At 45.4% G+C, this 12871-nt stretch overlaps 1 protein-coding gene across 3 annotated transcripts in view; it reads right to left on the reverse strand.

Annotated features, from left to right (window-relative positions):
- CCPG1 (cell cycle progression 1) overlaps positions 1-12871 on the reverse strand; it is a 48226-nt gene that overhangs the window by 16648 nt on the left and 18707 nt on the right. For all 3 annotated transcript variants that reach the window (XM_056115393.1, XM_056115392.1, XM_056115391.1), the window contains exons 2-3: positions 7213-7282; positions 1430-1550 (exon numbers count right to left, since the gene is read on the reverse strand). In XM_056115393.1, coding sequence (XP_055971368.1) covers positions 1430-1550; positions 7213-7272 — 181 coding nt within the window. In that variant the 5' untranslated portion in view covers positions 7273-7282. The remainder of the gene's footprint in view (positions 1-1429; positions 1551-7212; positions 7283-12871) is intronic.

Here is a 12871-nt window from a genome sequence, read left to right on the forward strand (position 1 = left end):
ACGTGCCACCACCAGGAGTGACCTCCAGACCACACTGGGAGTAGCTCCAGACAGTTCGCAAGTGTCACAAGACATTCCCTCCCGCTACCCCCACACCTCCTCCCCCACCCACCCACACACACAGATAAAAACTTCTGGGGGTTCAAGTAAACCCTTGGTGGTGCAGTTCAGTTCCAAAGCCCCTGTTTTACATGTGTGAAGCCCGGCATTCAATTCCCACTACCACATACAGAACAAAAAATATATAAAATGAAATCCTCCATCTTCCAGTAGGCAGGGGTCACACCCACCAACTGCCCACGGGGCCAGGTAATCCCATCAACGGCCAAGACCCAGAGACTATAAAACCCAGCTCCCAGAAGTGCGTGGCCGCGACATCTTATTATCTCATTCTTGCTTTGGACAACCTGGCAGGCTACCGAATGTAACCTGCCCACACGGCAGAGTCTGGCAAACTCCCCGTGGCCTTCCCTATATGCCAAATACCAGTAACAATGATGGGTCTCATTCTCCTAACCCTGAAAGAGCCTTGAATATGGCACTTTTTAAAATCTCAGGGCTAGGACGAAGGAGACGTTACTGGTGCCTGCTCGAGGCAATCCACGAACAACAGGATGATCGTGATCATGAAATATAAAATAGTATTAATTATTTGGGTATCTCCCCCCACTTTTTTTGTTTTGTTGTGTTGTTTTGGGGCCAAACCCAGCAGTGCTTGGGGGGACCAAAAGGGATGCTGGGGATCGAACCAGATAGGCCAGTGCAAGGCAAGCGTCCTCCCCACTCCAGTATCACCCCAGACCTTCACACTTCCCCACGTAATTCAAGTCAGCATCAAACACCAAAGCTGGCACATACACAGTGACACAATTCAGTGGTAAAATGGCATTCACCGACCTAGCCAAAGCACTCAGAAAGGAGACAAAGACCAGAAAAGCAGTGGAGAAACTCTACATGGAGCTGGAGTGACGGTGCAGAGGGCAGGGCTTGACTCGCCGGAAGCAGCAACACCAGGTTTGATCCCTGCGATCCAGATAGTCCCCCGGCACTGCCGGGAGTGATCCCAGAGTACACAGTGAGGAGTCAGCCCTGAGCACCGCAGGGTCTGGCCCAGAAACAAAACAAAGAATTCCTATGTAACAGATAAATAATTTCACATATTCCTCTAGTTCATCAAGGTTGATAAGATTTTGTTACCAATCACACACATCATAGTGAAGAGTTAGAAGCTCACGTGTAGTACAGGCACCAATGAACCAGCTTCCGAGCAGATGATGGCAGTGGTTCTGTACCACTGTGCCCAGGCAGGCTAACGGTCTCATCTCCAAAGACCCGACCATTAGCCAGCTAGGCTGCTCACCTAGAAAGAAGGCAAGAGCCATCACCATCATTTCAAACTCCCAACAATCAGGCATCTGGAACACCTTACCTTCCTGTTCCAACTGCAGCCCTTGCATCTGCTCCTGCCCTACAGGTGACGTATCCGGAGCGAGCTCAGAGGTGCTGCTGCCTGGGCCATGTTCAGAATTCACCATCTCTATGTCAGACCCCTGGGGAAGAGTGAGCACCACATGTATGTTAGCGACTCAAAACTGGATTTGACTCCCCAGATACTGTCATACACCAAAGGAAGAATGTAAAGTTGTTCAAGCGAGCACAAAGCCTCTGGTAGGGAACAGCAGGCTGGAGTCACAGATTTCAACTCTGAGAGGAAGCATCCCACTGAATGCCCTAACTGTTCTAGTTTATAAAGTCTACACAACAAATCTGAACACAGGCTAAGTTTCTCTACTTACTATGTCTATTAATTTCCCTCTACTAAACATTTATGCAATTGCTCTGAGCAAGGTGTTCTCCTAGTTCTTATGAATTAAGAATTAAGAATCGGAATCAAGGGGCCAGAATGATAGCACAGCGGGTAGGGCGTTTGCCTTGCATGCACATGACCCGGGTTCAATTCCCACCATCCCATATGGTCCCCCAAGCACAGCCAGGAGTAATTCCTGAGTGCAAAGGCAGGAGTAACCCGAGCATTGCTGGGTGTGACCCAAAAAGCAAAAAAAAAAAAAATCGGAATCAAGCAGCCATATACAGCAATTACAGCAGGGGCTGGAGAGATAGTACAGAGGGTAGGGAACTTGTCTTTCACACGACCGACCTGGGTTTGATTGCCAGCACCTCATATGGACCTCCTGAGCCCGCCAGGAATGATTCCTGAGCACAGAGTCAGGAGTATGCCATGAGCACTACAGGTGTGGCCCAAAATCAAAAACAAAACAAAACAAAAAGGCAATATATAAAAAATACTTCAGAGTGAAGATTACAACTAACCCATTAAGGGCAGAGTGACAGTGACACGAGAGTGCAGCTGGTAGGGCTCCTGCAGTGCACGCTGCTGGCCTGGTTCCACCCCAGCTTCCCATGGGATCCCCAGAGCATCGCCAGGAGTGACCGCCAAATCAGAGCCAGGAGTCAGCCCTGAGCACTGCAGGTGTGGCCCCAAATCCAAAGAAAGAAAGGAAATGAACCCATTAGAGTAATAAGCTTTCCTGATGAAAATTTTAGACTGCTGTCCTCTTTACTGCTGCAAGACTTTCCTTCCAACTTTGATGACAAACTACCTTTAATAAAATAATGATTCTGAGCGGGTTCCCCCTGGCGTCTTAATTAAGGAAATAAAGTCAACTACTGAGTTGATTTTCCTCACTCTACCCACTTCATGCCACTATTTGTTTTTAATTTTTTTGAATTTTTCAATCACCGTGAGATACAGTTTCAAAGCTTTCACGTTTGAGTTTCAGTCATACAATGATCGAACACCCATCCCTCCACCAGTGCACATTTTCTACCACCAATGTCCCCAGTATAACCCCAACACACATCCCACCCCTCCCCCTGCCTCCATGACAGACAATTTTCCCTATACTCTCTCTCTACTTTTGGGCATTATGGTTTGCAACACAGATACTGAGAGGCTGTCACATTTACTTCTTTATCTACTTTCAGCACACATCTCCCATCCCGAACAATCATCCCTCCAACCATGCTTGACTTAGTGGTCCCTTCTCTATTCCAGCTGCCTTCTCCCCCAGCTCATGAGGCAGGCTGCCAACCATGGAGCAATATTCCTGGCCCTTGTGTCTACTGTCCTTGGGTATCAGTCTCATGTTATTTTATATTCCACAAATGACTGCAGTCATTCTATGTCTGTCCCTCTCTTGTTGACCCATTTCTGTTTTTGTGTTTTTGTTTTTTGTTGTTTGTGGGTTTTTTTTTTTTTTTTTTTTGCTTTTTGGGTCATACCCGGTGATGCACAGGGGTTACTCCTGGCTCTGCACTCAGGAATCACTCATGGAGGTGCTGGGAGGATCATAGGGGATGCTGGGAATCAAACCTGGGTTGGCTGCATGCAAGGCAAATGCCCTACCCGCTGTGCTATTGCTCTAGCCCCTGATTCATTTCACTTAGCATGATACTCTCCATGTCCTTCCATTTATAAGCAAATTCCATGACTTCATCTTTTCTAACAGCTGCATAGTATTCCATTGTGCAGATGTACCAAAGTTTCTTTAACCAGTCATCTGTTCTCGGACTCTCCGGTTGTTTCCAGATTCTAGCTATTGTGAACAGTGCTGCAGTGAACATACAGGTACAGCTGTCATTTCTACTGTGCTTTTTTGCACCCTCAGGATAGATTCCCAGAAGTGGTACTGCGGGGTCATATGGAAGCTCAATTTCTAGTTTTTGAAGGAATGCCCATATTGTTTTCCAAAAACATGCCACTATCTTAATTTTTCCTCCAGTTTACCGATCCATGAAATAGAAAGGCCTATGTTTCTCTCTCTCTCTCTCTCTCTCTCTATATATATATATATATATATGTATACATTCACACATATAAGTAAAGTAAGTAAAGGCCCTCCCGTTGATCACCGATTTGCTCGAGCGGGCCCAGTAACGTCTCCATTGGAGACTTTGTTGTTACTGTGTTTGGCATATCGAATACGTCACGGGGAGCTTGCCAGGCTCTGCCGTGCGGGCGAGATACTCTCGGTAGCTTGCCGGGCTCTCCGAGAGGGGCGGAGGAATCGAACTCAGGTCGGCCATGTTGGCTGTGTGCAAGGCAAACGCCTTACCGCTGTGCTATCGTTCAGCCACACATATAAATATATAAAAATATATTGTATATTTATATATTATATATATTATAGATTTATGTATGTTTGGTTTTATATATAAATATATATGATTCACTATATATACATACATATTTGCTATATGCGTACATATAGCAAAATATATACATATAATACATATCACTCAAGTAGTCTAAGTAAGTATGAAAGACTGGAGGTTTGCATTATTCCACCCTCAAGATAATTCTGAATTTAGGGTCAAGATCGGAAGGAAAATTTTAGAAAAAATTTTAGGAAAAAAATTTTCCTTCAAGATTGGAAGGAAAATTTTGCTGAACAAAGATAAAGATTGAACTGGTGATTTCAAAGCAAAACTGTTCTGGGCCAAACAAGAACTGTGAAATAGGAAAGGAGAAAAATGCAAAAGATAGGAGAGAGGAGTGCAAAAGGCCATAATGAGAGAGAGAGAGAGAGAGAGAGAGACAGAGACAGAGACAGAGACAGAGACAGAGACAGAGACAGAGACAGAGATTGAGAGAGAGAACTTGGTAACTATTCATGGAAGGGGAGGAGTGCTAACATAACAGTTTCAGACAAAGCCTAGCTATTAACAGCTCCCTCCCAATGGCAGGCCTTTGCTGGCTACATCCCTGGCTTCGAGGCCACCCCACAGACCTGTGAGCCCATTTCCCAGGCCAGCCCCAGCCCCAGCCCCAGCCCCAGCTGCCCTGTTCTCAGACTGTTAATTATCCTCAAAAGAGAAGATGTGGTGGGGGGGGGGGGGGTGGTGTTGATCTAAGCTTTGTAGAAAACAGGTTAAAAATAGAAAAGTCACTTATGGGGAAAAAAAACTGAATCTCAATTGAAACAGCTGCTATCAAATTCAGAAACTTTGAATGCAGAAAAAAAGCACTTTTTTTGTTAATGTTTTCTAACAAATGATCTGAATTAAATGATCAGAGTAACTGCAGAAGATGACTTTTACTTTTTAAATATATATTACTGGAGGATACCATTTCACCAAAACTCTTCAGTGCCACCCTCGAGAACATCATGCGACGACTAGAATGGGAAAACATGGGAGTGAAGATAGATGGTCGGCAACTACACCACCTCCGCTTTGCTGATGACATCGTTCTAATAACACCAAACATCAGCCAAGCGGCACAAATGCTTGCGGACTTTGACCGTGAGTGTGGAAAGGTCGGACTACAGCTGAATCTTACGAAGACAATGTTTATGAGAAACAGCCTTGTTCCTGACGCTCCATTCGCTCTCAACGGAACCACCATCTCCGAATGCAACAGTTATATATACCTAGGTCGAGAAATCAACATGATGAATGACCTGGCACCTGAGTTACGCAGGAGGAAGAGAGCGGCTTGGAATGCCTTCAAGAGCATTGAAGAAATAACTAAAAGGACAAAGAACCTCCAACTACGAGCACATCTCTTTGATTCCACTATTCTTCCTGCATTAACATATGCCTCAGAGACCTGGACCCTACGAAAACAGGATGAGAACACTATTCGGGTCTCTCAAAGAGGAATCGAAAGAACTATGCTTGGAATATCACGATTCACTCAAATGAGAGATAGAATCCGGAGTTCTGATCTTCGTCAACGCTCAAGAATCAGGGACGCTGTCTCATTTGCCAAGACATCAAAAATCAGATGGGCTGGACATGTAATGAGGTTTACAGACAACCGCTGGACTAGAGCCATTACTGATTGGATTCCACGAGACATCAAAAGATCACGTGGACGCCCACCTATAAGATGGTCAGACTTCTTCGTCAAGACCCTAAATGATCGGTTTGAGGCTCTACATGTTCCTAAAACGAACAGATACCATTGGGCTACGCTAGCACGCAACCGGGATGAATGGAGACGTTACTGGCACCCGCTCGAATAAATCGATGAATAACGGGGATTAAGTGATTAAGTGATAAGTGATTACTGGAGGAAAACAAATGAAAGAAACTAGGAATATTTTGTGATAGGCCCAAAAAGTAAGTGAGATTCTCTCGTGCTTTTTGCTGGTTTGCTTTAACACCAGTTCTGATAGTTTCGCGTTACATAAACACAGTTGAAAATGACTTAACCTCTGTAAACTTTGGTTTGCTCATCTATGAAATAAGAATGAAAACGAGCTATCCCTTGGAGCTTTACATAAAATACGAGAAGGCAGGCAAAGCACCGGATGGAACCAGTAATTATAAATCCTCAACAGAGTCTACTAATTATGTATGCAACTGTCGGGTGCCAACCGGGTCTGAGGCCCTGAGTAAGGTCAGCTGAGACCAGGCAGGGCTTGGCCTCAGTCAGGGAACCCTCAGTTCTGAACCCATCCTGGTTATATGGAGCAATTTTTCTTTTTCTTAAAAGTAACCAACTGTGGGCTAGAGCAATAGTACAGTGGGAAGGCATTTGCTTTGCATGCGGCCAACCCGGATTCGATCCCCAGCATCCCATATGGTCCCCTGAGCACCACCAGGAATAATTCCTGAGCCAGGAGTAACCCCTGTGCATCATAGGGTGTGAACCAAAAAAAGCCAAAACAAAAAAAAAAGTAACTAACTGTTAACTGTGATGAAATCTCTCTCTCTCCCCCCCCCCCCCTCTCTCTCTTTCTCCTTTCTCTCATACACACACACACACACACACACACACACACACACACACACACAATCTCCAAATATCTCATAGCTGGGGCTGAAGCAATAGCACAGAGGGTAGGGCATTTGCCTTGCATGCAGCCGACCCAGGTTCGGTTCCCAGCATCCCATATGGTCCCCTGAGCACTGCCAGGAGTAATTCTTGAGTGCAGAACCAGGAGAAACCTCTGTGCATCACCGGGTGTGACCCAAAAAAACAAAACAAAACAAAACAAAAAACAAATATCTCAAAGCTGAGATTACACAGAACCATAAAGATTAATATGGGAAAATAGCCAACAAACAATAGAAACTTATGCTCCAATGAAGACAAATACTGATCTTCAATGCACTGAACATGCACCACTGCCCACACTCAAATACCACCAACTGCCTTATAAAAAGTCTTAGGGCACATACCTCATGATTGATGACAGTCCAGCCACAAGATGAGTCGCTGTCACTGGAATTTTCAGACATGTTTCAACGTCTACAAATACAAAAACATACGGACATTTGGAACACACTTTTAAACATTCCACAGGTGACGCTTAAATATGAAAAGTTGGGCTGGGGCTCAGTGGCAGAGCATATCATGCCTTGTTTGTGTGAGGCCCCGCATTCAATCCCCGGCATCTCACCCCATCCCCCACTCCCAAATAAAACCCAGTATTAACTGCTGCCTCCTGGGTAACACTGAAACCACTTGCCCCACTCCCAGGACTTGGTCATGCAGGACATCATGACAGCATTCCCACAACAGTGAGGGGGCCAGAGCAACAGTACAGTGAGCAGGGCACAAGCACTGTGCCACGGCCCCCAGCACCTTACATGGACCCCATCCTGCCGGAGTCAGTCCTGAGTGCAGAGTCAGGACTAAGACCTGAGCGCTGCCCAGTATGGCCACAAAATCCAAAACCAAAGCCAAACAGACAAAAAACCTAATAATACAAACTGCCTTATGACAAGAATATCCTCCCGGCCAAGAACAGTCTACCCAGCTGTGTTAAGATAAAGAACACTGGTCTGAAAAAGGGAAAAAAAAAAGGGGGGGCAGGATTTGGACAGGCAGTGTTGGCAGGAAGGAGACCCAACTGAACTGAGAGGAAGCTGCCCAGGGAGCAGACGGGCCTGACTTCCAGGCTCAGAGCCTCCGGTGCTCGGTGAGAAAGGTGCGAAAGGGGTGGCTGAAGCGCCAACATCGCACAGTGAGTCAGAACAAATTCCACTGTGCCACCAATGTGAAACTAGCGAGATGTTTCAATCACAGAAGAGACATGATTCAAGTTTCTATAAGAAGAACCATGCCAGGGACCAGAAAGATGGCTCCATGGGTTGGCCACAGGCTTCTCAAGCAAGGGGCCAAGGTTCAGTCAATGTCCAGCTCTGCATGGTCCCCTGACTCTCTGCTGGCAAGGTGGGGCGTGGCCAGCCCTGAACACGAAACCAGGAGTAACTCCTGGGCACCACCAATATGGCCTTGAACCCAGTAATCCTAATAATACAATAACTGCAATGATAGTAACGACTACCATTACTAACAACAACCCAACACATCAGCAGTGCGTGGGCGGAACTAGAACAAGAGTCAGAGTCAGGGCTGAGCAGGACACTGGTGCTTCTGCCCTTTCTGTCTGAAGGCCGACTACACCATCAGACCGAGCTGATGAAGCGAACACTAGCAAGCAATCCACTTCCCGACACGGGAGCCCAATGCCTGCTTCTGCTGCTGCACACAGGAGCACAAACTGTGCCTAAATGCCAATGTAGAGCAAAACTCCCAGCATGGATGCTCTTGTCCATTAACATGAGGATGACTTTTGCTTGAGTTTGTTTGGGTCACACCCAGTGACACTCCGGGGTTACTCTGGGATCTGCACTCAGGAATTATTCCTGGTAGTGCTCGGGGGATCATATGGGACACGAGGAATGAACCTGGGCCGGCTGCATGCAAGGCAAGTGCCCTACCTGCTGTACTATGGCTCCTGTGTATATAATTTGTCGGGGGGCCTCACACGTGCAAGGCAAGTGCTCGACTATGAGTCATATCTCCAGGCCCCGAGCTGGTATTTCAGAAAGAAGTAGAGATGAAACAGAGGTAGCTGATGATGACTGACATTAGAAAAATGAACACTATTTTTTTGTTGTTTTGTTTTCTTTTTGCTTTTTGGGTCACACCCGGCGATGCACTGGGGTTACTCCTGGCTTTGCACTCAGGAATTACTCCTGGTGGTGCTCGGAGGACCATATGGGATGCTAAGAATGAACCCGGTGTGGCAACATGCAAGGCAAGCGCTCTACCCACTGTACTATCGCTCCAGCCCTGAACATTCTCAAATTATTTAAAATCTAAAATGAGAGGGCGATGACTGATACTATGACTTTTAATGTCATACTAAAACATTTTCTAGGACATGCACATAAGCCAGCTGATGTTTGATTTCCCATTCACCACTGATCAGACTGATCAGAGTCCAGGCAGTTTTCAATTGTATAAAAGTTGGGGATAGGGGACATGAACAGACACATCTATAGCATGTTCCAACATGTTGGGTACTACTTGCCTTGCGTGTGACTGACCAGGTTCAATCCCCAGCACTCCATATGGCTCCCCAAGTCCCACCAGGAGTGATTTCTTAGGACTGAGCCAGAGTAAGTTCCGAGCACTGCCAGATGTGGCCCCAATCCAGAAGCTCAGCTTAGCGGAAGCCAAGCCTCCTGGATGAAAAGCATACCCTCCAACCCATTGAGCTATCTCCTAGCTTTATAACTCTATAGCACTGCAGCACTGTCCCTCCCGTTGTTCATCAATTTGCTCTAGCGGGCACCAGTAATGTCTCCATTGTAAGACTTGTTACTGTTTTTGGCATATCGAATATGTCACGGAGCTCTATTAAAAGTAAAATTACACGCCCTCTCCTCTCTGGAAAGAAAGATGGTGGCCGCATGGGAGCCTGGTGGAGAGCAGGTCTGAGCCGGGGGTGGGGGCGCGATAGGTACCTCATGGGACGGGGGGGGGGGGGGGGCCTCTGGCCCGTCCTTCACACCTGACCGAGGTCACCAGTTGCCCCCCACGAGTGGCTCTCCAGCACGGCCACGGCCCCAGAAGCACAGAGACCAATCTCTTAATTATCTGACTCTCAGTAGAAATACTTTCAGGGTTAATAAATAAAATAGCAGAAATCCAAAACCGCGCGGCCGCAATAGCAGCCGCGCGATATCATTTAATTCTTGAACCCAGCTGTAGAAAGCAGATCATTTCACAATGCTTTTTCAGTATGGCTGAGTTGGGGGAGGGGGGGTAAAGTCTAAATAATAATGGTGCAACTGTTATCAAAACAATGAAGCTAGTCAAAGTAGACAGAGTGCTAACTAGAATTCATCTACCCCACAGACAATGGGGGGGGGTTGGGGGGGGGCTTATTGGGGTTCTTCGTGGTGAAAAGTAAGTATTGGTAAAGGGAATTGTGATTGATATTTGCATGACTGAGACCTAAACTTGAAAGCTTTGTAATTTTTCCCACAGCGATTCAATAAATAAATAAATTAATAATTTTTTAAAAAAAGTAAAATTACAAAACATCTATTAAGATAACACTTCTCTGGCCAGGAGAAATTATCCCAAAGATAATAATTTTGCAATTCTAAGATAGGATATATATGTATATATATATTTTTAATTGAATCATGGGCTGGAACGATAGCACGGCGGTAGGGTGTTCGCCTTACAAGCGGCCAACATGGCCGACCCGAATTCCTCCGCCCCTCTTGGAGAGCCCGGCAAGCTACCGAGAGTATTCCATATGCCAGACACAGTAACAGTAACACGTGGGATAGTTACAAGCTTTCACGTTTGAGTTACAATCACACTATAATCAAACACCCATGCCTCCACCAGTGCACATTCCCCACCACCAATCTCCCTGGTATACCCCCCCCACACCCGCCTTTCTCCCCCTGCCTTCATAGCAGACAATATTCCCCATACTCTCTACTTTTGGGCATTATGGTTTGCAATAAGTATAGGATATTCACCAACTTTACATCTTAGCAATTTCATTTTATCATTTCTCATTGACTACCCCCCAAAACCAGTTTTTCATTGAAACCATTTTTACACATTAAAGAAGGCTTGATGTTCTTTTCATACTTCAATTCTATATCAATTTGAAAATTATGGGTTGACACATGGGTCAACACAGAGACCATAAAATTAACTCTGCAGGAGAGAAGAGCTGTCAAAGGCTCGCATCAGGGCAGTGCAGTGCTTCGCACAACAGGCCTGGTACATGTTTTCTAACTGGAAGGAAATCCCAAGCAGCAAAAGCAGCAAAGAGAAGGGAGAAAGCAGAGGTGAAAGTTGTAAGAAAGGTAACCCAGGGGTGGAGCTATAGCACAGCAGGCAGGGCGTTTGCCTTGCACGCGGCCGACCCAGGTTGGATTCCCAGCATCCCATATGGTCCCCTGAGCACCGCCGGGGGTAATTCTTGAGCGCAGAGCCTGGAGTAACCCCTGTGCATCGCAGGGTGTGACCCAAAAAGCAAAAAAAAAAAAAAAAAAAAGCAGCCCACCTAGCATGAATGAAGTGATTCAAAGACAGGATCTTGGCCACTCGCATTAAGATTGTCACACAGCTGATCCGGTTCAACTCCAGCACCCCATGTGACCCCCTGACCCCTGCTAGGAGGGACTCCTAAACGCAGAGCCAAGACCTACCCCTGAATATTGCCGAATGTCGACCCAAAATGAAAATATGTAATTTTTAAATTTTTTTACTTTTTTTTAATTTTAATTTTTTTCTCCAAATTTTCATGATTATGTTTCAATCAAACAATGTTCGAGTACCCATCCCTCCACCAGTGCCCATTCTCTACCACCAATGTTCCCAGTGTCCCTCCCGCCCCCTGCCTCTGTGGCAGACACATTCCCTCTTACTCTCTCTCCCCTTTGGGTATCATGGTTTACAATATAAGCACTAAGCAGCCATCATGTTTGGTCCTTTATCTACTTTCAGTACACATCTCGATCCCTCCAACCCTCATTTGCTTAGTGGTCCCTTCTCTATCTCAGCTGCCTTTTCCCCCAGGACATGAGATCGGCTTGCAACCCTGGGGGATGATCCTCCAGGCCCTTATCTCTCTCTACTAGCCTTGGGTGTTATTCTCCTATTCTGTTACTTTATATTTCACAGATAGGTGTCGTCATTCTTTGTCTGTCCCACTCTTTCTGACTCATTTTGCTCAGCATGTTATTTTTAAATAAAGAGACTAAACATGAATCTTTCACGGGGTTTATATTAAGATGCAGAAACAATTCAAAAAGCCTCAACCAGAAAGCGAGGAATCATCAAAGCAATAAACAGTCAATGGAAAAATGAGTACCGACACCTAATTGCTTTGTCTGATGAGGAAAAGATCAGGAGAGGCTTGAAGATATTTAAAAACACATGATTTTTTTTTATAGGATTGAATAAGCAAATAGAAAAGTATAGGATAACTCCCAGATTTAAATGACAGAATGAATGGGAAAAGCATTCTAAACAGAACAGCAGGTAGGGCTTTGAGACAAAGACCTTTTGTGTTCGAGCCAAAAAAAAAAAAAATAATAATGCTCAGGAGACAAAGACATTACTTCCAAAGAAAGCAGGACACACGGTTAATTGGGACATTAATATGCATGTTTTTTCGAATTAAATTTTCACTTTCTTCAAGTCAGTTATCTTAGAGGAAAGCCAAGGTTGACATCCAGGTAAAATAAGGAAAAAGATTATGCACTAGCCATCAAAAGCACTATGGAGAAATAAAAGAACGCTCTATGAAAAAAAATCCTATTAATTCAGCTCTTCTCAAAAAGCTGCATGCATTATAGCCATGTCTCAGCACTATTCACAACAGCCAAGATGATTCTACCCCCAATCAATAAGTGAGCACTGGAGAGATGTGGAGTGCACGTAAACACAAACAGAACAACCCTCAGCTAGAAGAAAGGGCAAAATCCTGCCATTTGCAACAACGTGAACATGAACTTAGTGAAATAAGCTCGTGTGGGAGACAAAGAAAAACACAAACTCTTTGACTAT

The sequence above is a fragment of the Sorex fumeus genome, unplaced genomic scaffold (assembly GCF_029834395.1).
Source record: "Sorex fumeus unplaced genomic scaffold, SorFum_2.1 ptg000029l, whole genome shotgun sequence".
Classification (NCBI taxonomy): domain Eukaryota; kingdom Metazoa; phylum Chordata; class Mammalia; order Eulipotyphla; family Soricidae; genus Sorex; species Sorex fumeus.